The sequence below is a fragment of the Rhipicephalus microplus genome, chromosome 5, assembly GCF_043290135.1.
Source record: "Rhipicephalus microplus isolate Deutch F79 chromosome 5, USDA_Rmic, whole genome shotgun sequence".
Classification (NCBI taxonomy): Eukaryota; Metazoa; Arthropoda; class Arachnida; order Ixodida; family Ixodidae; genus Rhipicephalus; species Rhipicephalus microplus.
Genome location: NC_134704.1, coordinates 55,216,595 through 55,235,343, shown reverse-complemented (window position 1 = coordinate 55,235,343; position 18,749 = coordinate 55,216,595). Strand labels below are relative to the sequence as shown.

At 47.9% G+C, this 18,749-nt stretch overlaps 1 protein-coding gene across 1 annotated transcript; it reads left to right on the top strand.

The window, feature by feature from the left end:
* Positions 1-233: 233 nt before the first annotated feature.
* On the top strand, positions 234-18,003 carry LOC142817258 (uncharacterized). Its single transcript, XM_075894321.1, has 2 exons — positions 234-492; positions 17,443-18,003. The coding sequence occupies exons 1-2, from the start codon at positions 444-446 to the stop codon at positions 17,709-17,711; spliced, it is 318 nt and encodes a 105-aa protein (XP_075750436.1). The 5' UTR covers positions 234-443; the 3' UTR covers positions 17,712-18,003.
* Positions 18,004-18,749: the final 746 nt, after the last annotated feature.

Sequence of the window (18,749 nt, the reverse complement as noted above, 5' to 3'; positions counted from 1 at the left end):
GTGACTCAGCTGATTGTCCGCTGCGCTAGGCCGCAGCTCATGGTTGCGGCGCCGAGATACGGCGTGGTTCCTCGGTACCACTGCAATCGCTGCGCTGATTGTATAACCGCCGCATCCCGCCACAGCGCGCTGTTCTTGCATATCTCGAAATAATCTCGACACCGGCGTGCACCGCGTTGTCGATTGCGCAGAAGCTAGCGTCACTTTCTTGTCGCTCGAGGGTGTCGCGCGTTCCTAAGTTTCGAGCTTGTCTTGTCGTGCGCTTGACTTCGGTGAACGTCGCGTCCACTAAAGAGCGCCTCGCGAGACCTGTCTGGCGTTGGAAGCTTGTCACCGCGGCGCTCTATGCGATTTCACAGTGCACAAGTGCTAACAATTTTTGGGTTTTCGTGTGTTCAAGCAACGTGAGCATTTACTGCGCGGTGTGTACTTTGAACGTCGTCATGGCCGCACTTCGGGAACACTGCTACCGGCAAAGCTTCGTGGACAAAGGTATGTTACCCGCTGTTACCTCTGCAGCTACGTATTGACTTGAAGTGGTGCTTTGCCACCCCATATCTTAAATGGGAAGTCGTTCTGCTTATCATCGTCAATAAGGCATCGCGTAGATATAGCCGCTATTGCAGCACAGCGGATAAGGTGTCACGCTACTGTGCTAGAGCACGCAGCTTCCATTCCCAGCCGTGACGGCAGTATTTCGATGGGGCTATTATGCGAGAACACCAGCGAAATTGTAACCACGTGTTTAGGCGTGCGGTAAATTATTCCAAGCAGTCGACATCGACCAGGTCTTCTCATACTTAGTGCGTTATAAATATACCGTGTTGCACGGCACTTAATTTTTGTCCTACGTTTTTCAGTTTGTGCCGGATGGCTTGCGCAGAGATCACAGAAACGGTCACTCGTAGCACCAACGTGAGCTTTGTGATGTCATGTTAGTGTTATCAGTACATGAAATGCTGGTTTTTTTTTTCGCTATTGCAGGTCACGGGATCAAATCCCGGCTGTGGCGGCTGCATTTCCGATGGAGGCGGAAATGTTGTAGGCCCGTGTACTCAGATTTGGGTGCACGTTAAAGAACCCCAGGTGGCCAAAATTTCCGGAGCCCTCCACTACGGCGTCTCTCATAATCGAATAGTGGTTTTGGGACGTTAAACCCCACAAAATCAATCAATCAGTTTTTTCGCTATTATATTCTTGCACAGAGGCCCAATAACTTTCAAGTGACGTCGTTATTACGCTGAAGCAGGTTAATCACCGCTTGACTATACTGCCTTATCAACTAAGCCACCATGATGGAGGTATATTGTACGTCCATGATACGCTGTTAAGTAGGTCCTGGTTATATGCTGGCTATATCCAGGACACCAGATAAAAAATGATCGATTTCTTGGCTATATCTAGGAATTTAAGCGGGGTCCACAATTATAGCGTTATAATACTTCCTCATGACACGCCTGCAAAACCAGCATGGTCTCCCTTTTGCCGACGTATAAACACAGGTCTTTCACATAGATGGTCAGCCATTCCGGAATTCTGCGGAAATCCCCTTTCGTATAGCTCCGATGTACGACACTACTAATCATTCTGCATACAGGAAACTAAGCTGATAAATAAAACGCGACAAATTTGGCAGAGCCCAGGTAGCTTGAGAATCGATGTTATGCGAAGCATGCGCATGGAGGTTGACGGTGCTGTAACGTTTCTGTTGTGCGAAGTGTTACGAAGTGGCGCTAAGTACAGGCGTGAGCATAAGTGTGCAGACCACGGAATCACGTGGCCGAAGGCATCGATATGCTATCTGGTGACGAGACGCCTGCTGCGGTGCGCAAGCGCGTCCCGTCTTATCAGTGGGCCTCTATAGTCGCTCTCTTGGACGCGATCGTAGTCAAAACGACAACTGGGTGTCGCTGTTCTTGCTCTAACGAATTTGTGCCGTTGCTTTTCTTTTTTTCTTTTTACGTAGCAGCTGCAACGGCGCTGTTTCGAGCGCCGGGCTTGCGTCATGATTTATACCGGTTTATTAGCACAAGTAAACGTAGCCAGCCTCCCAAAACATGATGAAGACAAGGACACAGAATTAGATTTTCTCAGCTCAGCTTGCCTTTGTTGCGTTAGGCCAAGTGGAACTTGTTGAACCGAAGTTGAAACATAGTTATAATGAAACAAGTGCAATAAGTACGAATAAATAATTACACTTACTTTAAGGCAACATATATATTTCACCTTGATGAGACTAGACTCGGTGATTAGTAATTAGTATGTCTCAGCATGGGCTCTCTGAGCTCATGAAATCCACTTAAATTACTTTCATTGTGTTTCATTAGATATCGTTTTATTAAACCTAATTATACTCAGACAAATTTGATGATACTATGATCAACCACACTAAGTCAGATTTTTGTGTGCTTAGTTTGACACTGCCTCATTAAAGTAGTTATGCATAAATAATCTAATTATGCCACCTGAAACTCCAGTATGTTTTGTGTGTTATTGGGTGTCAGACTAATTAACCAATCATAACTTGTACGCGTCCTAATTAACACCAGTTAGACATAAATTAGCTTGATTGACATAGTGACATTAAGGCGTAATTATTACCTTTTAAAATTTGGCACCTCTTGGCTCAAGGAAAAGCAGACTTGAATTGATTCGCTGTGATAAGGTTTGCCTCATTTGGGCTAATTTTGCTCGGCTAAATGAAACAATAGCATGATCAACTATGCATATTCAGATTTGGCTGTACGTGTACTTTTCTCGGCCCATCTGGGCGCATCGAAGCTTTACTAAGCATAACACAAAAACAGCAACCTGGACTGGGCTTGAGCTTACTTGTGCCTGAACTAATCGGGTTATACCGCGCTCAACTAGGCTAGATTTGATTCGGCTACACTTGCATTCACTTTCTATATAGGCTCATTTAAGTTTAACTTGCCCTAACGCGGCAAAGGCAAGCTGTGATGAAAAATTTTAATTATGTGCTCGGCTTCATGAGGCTTTGCGAGGCTGACTACGTTTTATATAGTTATGAATAACTATATAAATAACTACGCATAAACAACTACGCGATCCCGGCGCTAGAGCTCGGCACTGTCGCAGCCTCTACACACACACACACACACACACAAAAAGACACAAATTTGATGGAGCACAGATTGACTCATTTTGGAAAGAAGGGAAGAAGGCACCTAATTTCTGTCTGCCTCTTGGCCGACACGGCGCAGTGCCTGGAGCAAAGACAGTGACACCTAGGTGTCATTTTGGCTACTATATCTCGTCGGAGAAAGCGACACGAGAGGCCAACTGATACGACGGGACGCGCATGCGCAGCTCAGCAGGCGTTTCGTCGCTAGATAGCGCGCCGATGCCTTAGGGCCACGCGATACCGTGGTCTGCACACTTATGCTTACGCCTGTATAATATACAAATGCATGCAAAGACACGCGTTTAACAGCCACATATGTTTTATATAACCAGTTGTTTACATTTGCGTAACGACGTCAACAGTGGAAGTTGTGAGCTGATACGAAGCGCCAGTGCTCGCGAACATGTTAGCCCTGAACACTGCTACTTCAGTGGATGGCGTCTAACTACAATTGACGTTAATCTGACGTGACGGCTGTATTATAGGAGCACACATGTAACGCTTTTAAAATTGGATAGCCAGCACTGCAACCACAATCGAAGTTTCACGAACATTAGGGTCTGTTTGAAAAGTAGTTCCGATGTCTGGCGTGGCTCTGCGGTAGAACTTGATTGTTAAGCGGAATGCTATTACAACATTGCCTTTTCTTTGTGTTATTTTGATTATTCACTTATCAGTGCCCCATCACACCGTGCACGCACAAAATGCCGAAGGCGTTCTTCGAAGTACTCCACGCGAGGTGAGCTTATAAGGCAGCTGCTGCATCGTGCGTGAGAAGAGATTGCGGAATCGGCAGGAAAAAAAAAAAAAAACGTGTTCTGCTTTCTCGCCACAAATCTGGCGATGGACGCGATGACGGTCAAATAGCGAGCCAGAGGGGGCGGAGCGTTCGTCGAACTGGACGCAGATGGGAAATTGTGGTAACGTCCTGCCGCGCCAAAAAGCTTCGAACGGATGCCCGCTTTCAATGATATGCAGCAGCTCGCGTGTGGCACGCGGCTCTACCAGAGAAGAGATGCCGCAAATGCTCACTTATAGCATTGGCTCAAAACATGTGAAGTTCTATATACTTCAGAACACACTGTCATAGCTCCTGCTTGGAAGCCACAACCTAATGAAAACCAAGAGACAGTTAAGCCATACAATGTACGGGGATGCTATTTATGCTAAGTATATATGTCAAGAATCAGAGCGGACGAAAAGGTGAATTGTCGCCGTTATGAACTGAACTTGAAATCTTTGAATTACGCGTCCTATGCACTATATATCGATTGAGCTGCGGTGGTGGTCGTCTTCGTTTTTCTGATATATTCTTTTTAAGCACGACTGTTCTTTTTCTTTTCGTTCCTCAGTACACTTTTTGGTCCATTCTGGTTTTTGGTCCATTTCGTTCCTCAGTACACATTTTGGTCCATTCTGGTTTTTGGTCCATTTCGTTCCTCAGTACACTTTTTGGTCCGATTCTGTATTGTAGAGATTTTGTTCCGTGGTTGCGTTTCAACAAGTGATGATCGCATGAGGCGAATGACGAAAGAATTGTTGTCGAGGCTGGTTCCCTCTCGACAGCTTACCTAAAGAACACGCTGTTAATCACAGTAGGAGAAAAAATAATCCGAGCTCCACTCGACAAAGCCAAACAAATGTATTCCTTTTGAGGCCGTGGGTGGCATGCCCACCATGGGCCATGAGTTTGAAAATCCTGGTATAAAACTGTCGGCCGTAATAAAGCTGTTCTAGGTGTCTGCAGGTCCCATCAAGGTTCGTAAGGTTTCGAAAGGTCATTCCATGGCGAGACAAAGCAGCGTAATTCAAAAGGCTATAAGCGGCGCCGCTTGGCGCTGCGATGTCCTAATGCCACGTGGAACATCTCACTCGAACTGGAATGGCCGTGCTTTCTGCGCACAAGTGGCCATACAAACTAAATCAGCTGTTTTTGACACTCCCGTTCAATACGTTTTGCGTGTATTGCTCCCGCGATAATGTGGTAGCTCGCCAACACGGACGACAACTCGCAGGCTCGTATAGAGCAACACCTCGCAACCGATCTGGCTATGAAAACTCGAATGCGGGGAGCCCCGCCGCGGTGGTCTAGTGGCTAAGGTACTCGGCTGCTGACCCGCAGGTCGCGGGATCGAATCCCGGCTGCGCCGGCTGCATTTCCGATGGAGGCGGAAATGTTGTAGGCCCGTGTGCTCAGATTTGGGTGCATGTTAAAGAACCCCAGGTGGTCTAAATTTCTGGAGCCCTCCACTACGGCGTCTCTCATAATCATATAGTGGTTTTGGGACGTTAAACCCCACATATAATTCAATCAATCAATTAATTATCGAATGCGGGGAAACCACTCTTGGCATATAGTTCACCTCATTGTATACCTGAATGGCGGGGAAGGCGTTGTTGCCGTTTTTAAGGAAAATACACAGTAGAAGAGAGAGGCTGTAGCACGAATTGGTGTTCGTTGGCAGAGACAACTGTTATCTCGCACCGCCAGTTTGCAGTAATAATCACCGACTCTGTATTGGTGTGTGTGCTTCCCCTCTCTCTCTCTCTCTCTCTCTCTCTCTCTCTCTCTCTCTCTCTCTCATCTTTCAGGCTGCCTCTCACTTATACACCACTGTAAAATACAGTATACCAGATTAGACCGGCTGCTAAAATTTGCTGTCTTGTCTCGTTTCTTTCTCCTTTCTTTAAACGTTGGTGCGGGGGCGAAAGGTGCTGCCAACGCATGCGCCTATGCGGTATGCGAACCTGACGTGAGAGCGAACGCAAGTCTCACGCGCACGGGATCGACAACGCCGCTTCAGCATGCGCATAGTGAGTTTGCCGCTGCGCGAGCGAGTGTCGAGCCTCGCGATCACTTCGTGCGTATGGCGATCGATCTGCGCTGTCCCAGTTGCCGGACTGGTCACGGGTCTGCAGCGTTGGAGATCGCATTGGTTAAGACTGGCTGTGGTGGTTGGTATTATCTTAAAGGGACCCTAAAGTGAAACGATCAATCAATTGAAACCCATAAATTATTTGAAAAAAAAAAGCACACTTACGTTTATTTGCCCATTGTAGGTTTATTAAGGCGAAGGCCATAGATGCCTGATCAAATGCGAAAGTCGGCCTTTGGCGTCCCGTGGCATTGGTGCCAACACGAGTGGTGCAAAAAAAAAAAAAAATCATGACGCCGTGAGCACACCTCATGCCGTCACCAGTAGGTCACACGTGGCCAAAAATTTGACCCCTTATTATGACTTTTTCACGTTGCGTCACCCCCTGTTAGAGGCTGTGCCAATCTCGGAGGCTATGGTAAACCAGGTGAGGTGCAGAAAGCTTTGCAATATGCCTCCGATCACGGAGGCACTCTAATTTACATTAGGCGCAGAGGGCTTTCGGAGGGTGGCGGGGGCAGGATAAATACACTGACGCACAAGAACAAGATGGCTTTCGCCTTGGAGTCGTGTTCGGGCAAAGTACAAGGGGCCACGTGAGTTTTTAATAAAAGTGCAAACAAAGTTCAAATTCATATTAAACTTCACGCCGATGGCGTGCGTATAAAAGTCAGCGTGACGTAACGGATTTCAAAGAGGTCTTTGTTTTTTTGTGTTTTTGCTGCATCGGCTTCCCAAAACTTACTGAAACATGGCACATTGACCGAACGGCATACGATGCGATGCGTTGACTTACAACTAGTGGGCGTTACAATTCTACAGAGAAATCTGGCACTAAAAGAATCGTTGATTTATAGTCTGAGAATAAGCGTGTAACCAAGAGGCCGAGTACTGCAGGAATACAGGTAATAACTATGTCTCGTGGGATGCTTGCTCCCAGAGCCTAGCACGCGTGTGTGATAATCAGTTTGCTAGTCCTCGTCAAATCTGGCTTTTCCGCACTAAGGGTGTTTTAAGGGAGAAGCCCACTTTAGTCATTAGTTCGTTTCGCTCGTTACCGCATAGGCTAGTCAATCGACATTATTACGGTGGAAGCTTTGGGTGCCTCATCAAGTGCGAAAATTGACGGGCCTTCCACGTCGGCGTCCTGCGTCGTCAACAACACGGGTTATGCGAAAAATCACCTTGTGACGGCGTCACTCTGTGACGTCAACGTGACGTTTGATACCACCACAATTTCGATGTGTCATTAAGACGTCATCGTAACAGTGACGCCACTAGACGAGACGTCTTGTTGTGGCGTCATCACATGACATCCCCGATTGGTCAAACGTTGGTTGATCCCAGAAGCAGGGCAAAACAAGGCGAGTTGCAGAAAAGCTACCGGAGGTTTATGGAGGAGGTTCAGTACATCGATTAGGAAGAAAAGATGAATTTCGTTTTCGAGTAGACTGAGGCTGTCGCATAGGTGACCCTGTGAGCTTCTTTTTTTTTTTTTTTTGGGTTTGTGTGCAGGTGGTCAACAGACCTAGAGTGACAGCAGTGTTTCTGTGAATGAATGAATGAATGAATGAATGAATGAATGAATGAATGAATGAATGAATGAATGAATGAATGCGTGTCAGTTTGAACCGAACAGAGGTCAGACTTTTGCAATACTGTAGGATACCGATCCAAATTTTCTTTCCCTCTCATTGGTCATCATTGATGACATGTTTAAGAGATCGATGCCTGTTCAGACACTTAGATTTGCCACGGATGCTTATAATGATGTCGGCGATGCCAATGGTCAGTTTCCACGTTAGGGGGGAGGGGGGGCATATATGGCTTCCGTCTTAACAAATCAACTTAATGTTCGCAGATAAACCTGTAGCTAATGCGGAGCATTTGTCCCACAACTCACAGCTTTGCGTCTTTTGTTCAGTCTTATTTGCGTACCGTTTTTTTTCTTACATAACCGCTAGGCTCCCTGATAACCCCGCTCATTTCCGAAGTTTCATCTTATGCAATCATTCACACGTAAGAAAACAATAGCGTCCATCAAGTCGCCCTGCGGTTGGGACGTGCCCTCACCCTTGCGTCTCGCGCCCAGAGTGAGCGCGCATAATAGATCACGCCCGCATGCACCGCCGCACCACACCGCGCAGTCGTGTGTACACGGATCGAATCATTCAGTGGCGCGGCTAAATCATCGATCAAATGACACTCAATACGCCCGCAGTGCTCCCTGGTGGTGCCGCCGGCACCGAGTGGTGGCGGCGAGGTCTGCAGAATTCTCCATGGCGCCTGTCTCACGTGGCATTGCGTGCTTGCATTCCTCGTACGATGTATGTGTGGTGTATAGGGGCTCAAATGTACCAGCGAAAATATATTTTTTTTCAAATGAGGATAACACAGTGCACGTACGTACGTACGCACGCACGCACGCACGCGCACACACACACACAAACACACACACACACACACACACACACACACACACACACACACACACACACACACGCACACACACACACACACACCACGTCATCAAGGCCTAGCAGCTTGCGAGGTGCTCCAAGCTTGTGGACAGGCACCTCAGCATACGTGCATGCGATGTGCGTGTGTGCGTCAGTTCGCGTCTCAGTGTGCCGTGTACTATACGCGGAGTAACAGTACAGCGCACGCGTCCAGGTCAGCCGGCGGGTCTCCTGCGCGCAGCTTTTCCCACAAAGCGCGTCTAATTTTTCCCCGCTCCACAACGGGCCGGCTCATTATACGGCCCTTATACATGCAGCGTCGGGAGGCAGGCGTTCGGGGGCGCGGGGAGGTAGGTGACAGAGAGAAATGATGATGTCGCACACGCGCCGCGTCTTTCGCGAACGCCTCTGTGTAGGGCCTGGGTCGCATTCGCGCTTTGGACGGTGGCAGCGGCGACGGGGTACGCACACATACACACGCACACCGTCGCTCAGGTTTCGGGTTTCGCACCCGTGGCAGGTTTCGCGTCCCCGGACGGTGGGCCTCGATTCGTCACGCTGACGTGCGGACAAAGCGAGCCACGCTGGTGCCGTGGCCGGCACAGGGAACGCGTTCGCATACGTGTATACTGTACCGTGTTACAGCGCACGCCACACGCGCATGCGCATACGTGCGCACAATGTTGGCTCGGTGCAAGCGTTGCGTGTAAGTGTACGCTGAGTGTCTGCAGTGTCTTCAGTGTTTGTTATATATACGGAAGGGCATTAACACGCAGTTTTTAAACGCAACTCTCCTCTTTTCTTTAAGTTTTTGTCCTGGCTGGAAGTGCTTTCTAAAATGCCGCTTCTAGCAACATCATCAGTAATAGCATTGCCGCCGCGCTTCAAAAAGTTGCGTAAGCAAGCTCCGAGTATTATAGCGCGAAACTTCAAGCCTGGCTGTTGTAGCCCATGCGGAAACGAGTACACGGACAACACATCCTATGGAAATATGTGCACACTACAATGCTCATGAGAACACATACCCCCTTGAGGAGCGTTGGCGCGCCACTCGTGCTAGCTCAGAATTGTTAGCGTACGGGCCGGCCGTCCAGTAGGCCCGAGAAACGCTGGAAAGGCTAAGTAAATTTTACGGCGAGCACCCGTGTGGCCTATAGGCCGGGCCATAAATGTGCAGGTTATCACTGCTCGGTGAAGTTTGGCTAGCCCATGGTTTCAACCTGGACATGAGTCCCTGGTGATTTGAAGACCTCTAACGATGGGATGTCGGCAAGCGAGGAATGAGAGTAATAAATGGTTCAAATACTCCTTATCACGAATGAAGTTTAGCTGATAACGTAGCAGAAATATAAAAGGCCACGGAGAACAAATTTGAGGGCAGTTTTTGAGAGTACAAGCCACTTATTTGCTTTCTGAATGCAAGCGCTTCAGAGATACCAAAGTGAGCATCGAGAAACGGCGTCGAGTTGTGCTTTATGTATTGGAAGAACCACCGAGCTCAACCGCAGCGAGATTGAGGCAGCATTGTTGACAAATGTCTATGGGAAATCGGGAGGCGCCATTGAAGTGTACGAGCTACGCTAAAGCTTTTCTAATATAAAATACGTGCTTCTGTTGAATTTTGTAAACAAAATATGTAACCATGACTCTGACAGAAAATTTGTTTCCCCAGGAAGGTGTAATCTTACGTTTTTTTTTCGGATATTTTGTACTGACATGCTCGCTACATCCACTAACGGGCTTGGATGTCAAGCAAGTCATTCTTGCGCTTCTGAGTCATCAGCCGTGGTCCATGCGATCGTGGGGAAATTAGGAAAAATAAACAGCTGGTATTGTGCCCTGCAAAACATGTACCGCGACATTAAGTTTGTAACAAAGACTTATTAGGAATGCAGCTATGAAGCAGCAAAAGCAAACCAAATTTCAACGAAATTAGACATAAAACCCAGACAGCTTTTATGCGCGGCCGACGTGACAAAACAGGCTCTAACGCCCCCGCTTTTGTCACCCGCGCACAGAAATGTATCCAATTCGTGTCAAGCGCTGAATGCAGTCGGAGGCTGACCTTATCACACCCGAGAAGGAATGACTCCCTATTATTCATGATACACTGTCATCCGAAAAAAAAAAAAACCTCTTCTTGACGCTCCATAAATAAGCTAATCTAGGCCGATACGTTTTATCGTGTATATGCGTTTACCTACGCGACAGACTCTCGTCGGACTTCCCCCGCCTTTGAAGGCGAGGCGTCCGAAAACTTCGTCGGTGGTCGATAGAGTGATGCGTCGCTGTGGTGTGTGTGTGTGTGTGCACAGCATCGCGTAAGATAGACCACACGCCAGAAGAGTGATGCACCCCCCTCCCTTCCCCACATCATCGCGCCGCACGCGCAGCCTCATATCTCTGTGTGCCCTCGACTGCCCACTCGGATCACCGCCTACAGCCACCGCTCTTATCGGCAGCATAGTCTACATCGGCTTATCGGACAACCGTGGGAACACACTGCGCCCGGTAGCTCCCGCTGACAGGTTCACGCTGCGAACTCGAGAACGAAACAACCGCCCCCCCCCCCCCCCCCGAAAACATTTCAAAAGAAGGCAAAGCGAAGAGAGATGTCCACAAAGGAATCGCAGTCACACCCGATATAAAGAGAAACGAAGCGATTTAGGGAGAGGAGGGAATAAACGAGATCAGGCTCTGCGGCATGCATCTGTGGCAAGCCGACGGCCCCGGTTTTTTTTGCCTGTGGTGGTCTGGGCCGGCTGGCCTGCCTTGCTACGCGAGCACCCTTGTGGTGGCAGTTATAGATGCATCGCGGCCGCTAGGAAAACCGCGCAGCGAGACTTGAGCGGAATGCCAATGCGAGCGGCGGGCGTTTCTGAGCTCAGGTCCGGCGATGCCGCCACAGTGTACGCGCAGGTATACAACCTTAGTTAGCCCCGCCGGTTGCACTGTGATGAATGGTGGCCTCGAGCGGCTGTCTTTGCCCGAAGCGTGCTACCGCGCGATCCTGCTTGCCATCTCCTTTTAGTGTGTTACTGCCGTTGGCGCAGCCCTAAGTACTGTCTAATGTGCAGTCCAAAGTGGAAAACTTCTTTGTCTTATTTATTCCTTGGGGCGAGAAGGGCTCACCGACGCGGCTGTTCAGTCCTGTAACCAACGATGCTTGTGCACCTCGTTGAGAATAGTCAGTTGATCATTAGTATGCTTGGAGGAGACTTGGATGTCATTGAGTGGTAACGAAGAGAAAGTCGCTGTGTAGGCGGGCGATGATGATTATGGTGATCATGGTGATGATAATGATGATGATCTATGTCAACGGCCCATGCGCACCCTAGGGGAGCGTCCACGTCAACGGCCCATGCGCACCCTAGGGGAGCGTCCACGAAACTGACCACTCCTAACAACGATAGACACCTTATGAACAGTATGGAATCGCGATTCTCTTATACTGTTGAGAAACGGTAATATATGTTGTAATCGGCTGCTGTTGAAGAGGGAAGTGAAAGAAGCAATGCAACGTAAATGTACATTTGTGTTAGGCTATCTGTTTCTTAGAAAAAAATTGCGCACAATGGCTGTGAGCCAATCATGAAAGAGCTCCAAGTTTAAATTCACTTGAAAGTGTGCACATGCCGACCCTCTGAGCCCGATTTGGCTGTATAATTTGGAGCGGAAATATATAGTTTCGGGTCAGTAGTCGCGATATATGGAATCCAGGTATCAAAAAGTTCATTCTTTGGAATAACAATCGCAAACATCACATAGTCCCTCGTTTCCTTTCGATGTTCAGAAATTTCATTATTCCCTTAAGAACCAATCGTTATGGACTTGACATTGCTGCCTCTTCACGATGCATGGCCAGCGTTCAATTCTTATGTATTCTGTTACTCTGGTCATTCTTGCTTTACGGACATGGCGGATGATTGCCTATAAGCGGTAGTACACCTTTTTCGTTGCTAACAGGTTCATGGTTCCTCGCGTAATGCGTGATTAATTTACAGATCGGCTACATTTATATCTCTGCTACGATCAAAGGAATACCTACCAACAAGTCGCTTATTCAGTTCTTGAGAACCGTAGCTGCATTCGGGACGAAAGCAGAATGCAATAAAAAGAATCAAAGAAAGAAAAGACATTCGGGTATCATTCCTTGGTATCGCGCTAAAAAAAAAAAAAACCCACGCGTTGTCGAAATCGATACGGGAATATCACGCATCCCATTCACACTACTGCATCGCTTAAGAGTATGTCCCTAGTTGCTTTTGGTCATGAAGAACTCCAGTTTCACTTCATTACATCTGCGAGTAGCACGTCGAATATTTTACGAATTTCGCCGCCAATCCTGCGTACTTCAGTACGTGGTCTATAGAGTAGCTCCGGTTGGATGTATACGCTACAAGACGCATGCCATTGCAACATACTAGTCTACAGACACGTCTTGCACTCGCCGGCAAAGTCCGAAGCTTGGTTAGCGGTCGCAGCTGGCCGCATTCACGCACCCGATAACGTGTAAGCGTATTGTGCGCCCCGCCGCGGCAAGCATTCTTAACAAGCGGACCGCGCGGGACTGCATGTGCCACATATGTATGAGGTTGGCAGTGATCACTCTCCTCTCCTCTTGAGAGAGCGGAACAACAACAACAACAACAACAACAACAACAACAACAACAACAACAACAACAACAACAACAACAACAACAACAACAACAACAACAACAACAACAACAACAACAACAACAACAACAACAACAACAACAATTCAATAAGCTTTTCGGATGACCGTTTTCCAAGCAGACTACTACATGCCCGGACTAGCACCGTTTTCCGTTTTGAACCACGTCCATCAATAATAATAGCAGAGCACACCCACCCACGCCCACGCAAGAATAGCGGCACAGCGGGACAATGTCGTGCCTTTGTCGGCTGTCGCCGTGTCGGCCTTTGTAGCGTACGCTGCGACCAGCCGTCGTCCGCTGCCGGGAAATGGAAAAAGGATTAGTTCTTGCGGGAGCCCGCATAGCGGACACTAGAGCGTGGTTTGACTTTTCTCCCCACGAAGCCGAAACCGACGGCGCTAATCCCGCGGGCCCTCAAAGCCGCCACCACGATTGCTATTGACATGGCGGGGACCACATGGAGATGGAAGCCCTTCGTGCTTGCGGCATGCGTCTCCGCAACATGAGATGGTTTAAAAAAAATGAACGATGAAGGAAAGAAGTGATAAGTTGGAACCAAGAAAATACATAAAACTCCACAATGTCGTGGAACCTTTTGATCGTGCGCTCTTTTTCTGTATTCGCGAAAACCCGGTTCGTGATACTTTTGTTAGGGAAACCAACACTGTTGAGTTTCGGTTTGACCTCTTGGCAGGATTACAAGGGGTATGCGTGAAAGCCAAGTATACAAACAAACAAACAAACAAACAAACAAACAAACAAACAAACAAACAAACAAGCAAACAAACAAACAAACAAACAAACAAAGAAACAAACAAACAAACAAACAAACAAACAAACAAACAGACAGACAAAGCAAATCCTTTGAGCAAGACGTCGAACGCCACTTATGAGAGAGTGACACAACTGACACTGTCACAACCTAATGAGGATAACATAACGATGATGACGTCACAGCTGCTGAAGCTCGCACAACGCAAGCTGGTCACACCAAACCTTGAGTGGAGAGGAAGAATATTGTGTTGGCATTCTGTTACCAAGGGACATTGTGAAATGTAATGTAATGGTAACTGTTATACTGGATATTGTGATAAAATTGATAGAAGTCTAATGAGTTGTCGCTGCGTAACGTTACCGCCTTAGTTTATAACTGGGCAATGATAACAGCATGATAGCAATGGCTGATCACGCTTCATCACTTCATGCGCGCACGCACGCCGTAGTAATAGACGGCAGTTACCAAAGAGCAATATTTGTCGTGATTACACTTCACACACACATATGTGTTTGAGACATAAGACAAAACAAATAGCACGTGCTACCGAACATGATTGATTTGATATGTGGGGTTTAACGTCCCAAAACTACCATATGATTAGTTTTTTAAGGTAAACAACACAAAAACGAAGACAGAGAAGTAGGAATTAAGACACACGTCTATGTATTTACCTTGAATAATGAATTGTTACGAACTTGCCCAATTTTCAGTACTACCCACCATATGATTATGAGAGACGCCGTAGATGAGGGCTCCCGACATTTTGACCACCTGGGGTTCTTTAACGTGAACCCAAATCTGAGCACACGGGCCTACGACATTTTCGTCTCCATCTAAAATGCAGTCGCCGCAGCCGGGATTCGATCCCGCGACCTGTAGGTCAGCAGCCGAGTACCTTAGACACTAGACCACCACGGTGGAGCGCTACCTGAAACGCGTTCGACACTTTTTTTTTTTTTTTGAACGAAGCATACCGTTCCAGTTTTTTTCTTTTGGCCCTTCAAGTAATCCCACTCAGCTGTCGGCCCAGTGCACTCTATAGCTTATTCCCACGAAGTTTCTTCAAGCCAAGCCAAGCCGGGTCGACCGACCGACCCGGCTGATCGCCATGCGTGCTGCGACTGCTGCAACTAGTGCATTGAGCCCGACCTCGGAGGAATGTTTGGCGCTCGGATGCCGCGCATACAGACGAGTGTTGTTTTTTTTTTTTATGAAACACCGCTGGCGCTTGCATCGCCGCTCCAACATTTCCCGTTTGTTTGCGCACGGCGACCTTCACTAATCGCCTTTTCGCGAGCCTTTATGAACATTAAGACATAAAGAAACAAAGAGGAATCATTGCCGATCCATTTCATCTGGCCACGGGCTCAATCCTCTTTGACCCCACGCAGCTGAGAGATGCAGTGGAGGAGGGGAGTTTATTTACTTATTTTATTTTTGGTTGCCTCTAATCATGATCGATCGGCTCCTGCTTCTGATGCGAAGCGATTGCTTCGTGCGATGAAATCGTCAGTGGAGCCGCAACCCCTTGCGGCATTGCTGCAGTGTAGACTGCAACTGCTCAGAGAATTCGTGAAAGAACGCATTATATACCAAGCTACGCGCACTGTTCTAATCTCGGAAGCCTCCCTGCCTGTCATGCTGGGAAAATGGCGCCATTCCTTATCGTTGGCCGTTGATTCTGGCATTACATGAGCTCGTGATAAGCATCCGCGCGCCCTTGTAGCCTTTCCCTGAGACTTTTGTTTTGTTTGTTTTGTACAAGTACTGAACCGTGAGAAACTCGAGAATCGTGCTTACGCAGAGCGTGGGTGTTTCTCTCAGTGGAGGCTGCAGGTGAAGACGTGTTTTATGGCATGATCAAGAATAATTGTGGTTTGTTACAGAATGGAGCTATTGTAATCAACCGTGTCGTCATCGGCCTATTCCCTTTCCAAATCCCCCACTGTGGTTCAGTGGTTATATGGTGCTCGACTTTTGACGGGTAGGTTGCGGGATCGAATCCCGGCAGCGACGGGTGCGTTTTGCATGGAGGCGTAAACGCTGGAGGCGGAGTCACCATGGAGGCGTAGTCGCCGCCTGGTGGCCACTAGCTGAAGCGAGCCTAGTGTGGATTGCTTCCTGCGTCGCCTGCTAGCTACATAAGGCTAGCGCGTGCGTGTACGTCATGCTCGTCCTTAAAGAGCGGTTTGTCCCACTCTGTTTGCGCAAGTTTAAGTGCCTGTATTGGTTTGCCTAGCGCGATCTGCAGGCAGATTTGGCCTTTCTCGGCTGCATACGCACTGCCATAAGACGAGTTTGCTGTCTAACTTCGTCGTACCCTCCGTTCGCCACTATCACGTGAGCGTAGGTGCCATTTTGTAGTTGAAGCACATTGTAAAGTGTACTTTACGATGTGCTCTAAGCATTGTTGGCTGGCTGCTTCCCGAGAAATGTACCAACGAGCAGTAAGTACAAGCTATTCGTAATTGACTGCATTACAGCCTTTCACGATTCCAGCTACAAACACGACTTATTTACTCACGATTGGCAGTGTACACTGAACTATTAAAGTGCAACACTGTTCAGTGATTACCACTTCCCTGCAAGCATTGTTTTCTGAAGCTTTGGTGAGTAGCCTAACTATCGCAATGTAAATATGGACGTCGCAGTAGTGTCTCGCTCACCTTGACTAAACTCTTTTTTGTTTTTCATGCCCGCATAGAATTATGTGGCTTGAGAATATGTGACCTGAGAAGTTGCCATCCCACCCCCTTCTCAGGATGGCGAGGATGGAGCTGGGGACTCGAAGCGGTCACCACGACGACATCCGAAAATTTACCTAACTGAGAAGGAAGGGGCAGAATATCATTCCGTGAACTAGTTTGTAAAGAAACAAGTCAGCGTGATTTCGTAGGCAGCGAAGTGATGGCAATGATAATAATTTGGCAGTGTCGGAACGAGACCCAGAGGCTTTTTAGGAAAACGATGGTTGTAAATGCTTATGAATGTTTTCTGGACTCACTCAATGGCGTCACTGCCAGATTTAGCAAATTATAGTGCATCCCAGCATCGCTAGCAATCTCACTTTACGCCGATGACATTTGTATATGGAGCAGTGGTTGAAACAGACGTGTTTTACAAGCAATATTGCAGAAAGCTCTCAACTCCATCAAAAAATTTTTGCTCGAACGAGGTCTAACGACATCACCAGAAAAGGGTGCCACCATTGATTTTACGAGGCGTAATGTCTCACGCTACACATTAAAGGTAGCTCATTCTCCCATTCGGTACGTGACATATCATAAGTGTCTGGGAGTGACAATCGACCGGCTAATGACGTGGACGCTCCACGTTCGGATATTAAAGAAAAAGTTGAGTCATACGCGAGCATCTTTCGCTTACTAACAGGCAATGCCGGTGGCAGTACTGTAATGCTATGTTACAAATGTATACCGCTCTCTGCGAAGGTCTTCTACGTTACAGCATTCTTGCGATGCATGAAATTTCTCGAACGAACATACAGGTACTGACTGGAGTCCAAGCACAAGCACTGAGGGTGTGCCTTGGCCTACGAAACATCAAGCACCGGAACCCTTGCTGACAGTAGGCGCCTTTCAGCTCCTGTTCTTCTGCAGCAGGAGTTTCTTCGAGTCCACTTGTGTTATGCAACCAGAGGGCCGGATCATCCTCTTGCTTCAGACAGTAGCCCTGTGTGGAGCCTCCTCCCGCAACACTATCAGAGAGCATCAATGCATGCAGAACCATCGTGGAAATCTCATTCGTGGACCGTAGTCACCTTTGTGCCTGTGTTCAAGAGCAAAAGACGCATATCCGAACCAGCACTCAGGTATTCCACTCTAGAGCATTTTGAAAACTGCTACAGAGCTCACCATCATATTTACACTGAGGGCTCTGTTACGTCAACATCATCTTATATAGGCGTCTGGATTCCATCTGCCAATGTCCCGATCTCTGCCACTCTAAGTCACTGCACCTCATCTACAGCCACTGAACAGGCTGCACTGCGGGCTGCCAATAATTACATCATTGACCAGACAGCCGAATCTTGGGTCATCTTCACTGACTCAAGAGCAGCGCTGCAGTCGCTGAGATCTCCATGCACACAGGACCGACTCGTCATGGACATCAGACGCCTATGCAAGAAATCCTGTGACCTCCATCATCGCATTGTTCGGCAGTGGATACCTGCCCACTGCGGAATACAAGGCAACGTCCGGGCTGATGACGCTGCCAAAGCTGGACATGACACCTCAACAGAAATCGTCGAAATACCTTTCTCGAGGCGAGATGCAGCAACGCTAGTGTCGTCATACGCCTGGCGCCTCCAGGGATCCCTCTGGATAGATCCTAGCTAACAGTATGGGCCTCTGTACAAGGTTGATTCATCGTGTGGCTTCAGGATGCCGCGAAATCTCAACAGGCCAGAAGAAACGTGTTTACACCGTGTCCGATTAAACGCAGCATATACGAACTGCTTCAGGAACAAACTTGGACTGTCCGACTCAGCATTTTGTGCCCAATGTAACGTCGTTGAAGACATAAATCATGTACTCTGTGAGTGTACGAAATACGCATCAGAGACACAGTCTCTGAAGATGGCCTTAAAAAGGCAACAGGACACCAGCCTTAAAAAATATTCTAGGCCCATGGCAGAACACCTCCAGTGCGTTAGACTCTACAAAAGCGCTACTGACGTTCTTACGGGCCACAGGCTTGAACGAAACGTTGTAAATGGTGCAGTGCGCGTGAGTGACTTTATGTGTTACGTGACTGTTATGCGTGTAAGTAACTGTATGTGTTGTGCGTTTA

What these genes read in the sequence shown, in the direction of transcription:
- LOC142817258 (XM_075894321.1), top strand. Translation starts at nt 444, where the DNA reads ATGGCCGCACTTCGGGAACACTGCTACCGGCAAAGCTTCGTGGACAAA. An exon ending in GCAAAGCTTCGTGGACAAAG is followed by an intron (nt 493 to 17,442) that starts GTATGTTACCCG and finishes ACGAACATACAG; the next exon opens with GTACTGACTGGAGTCCAAGC.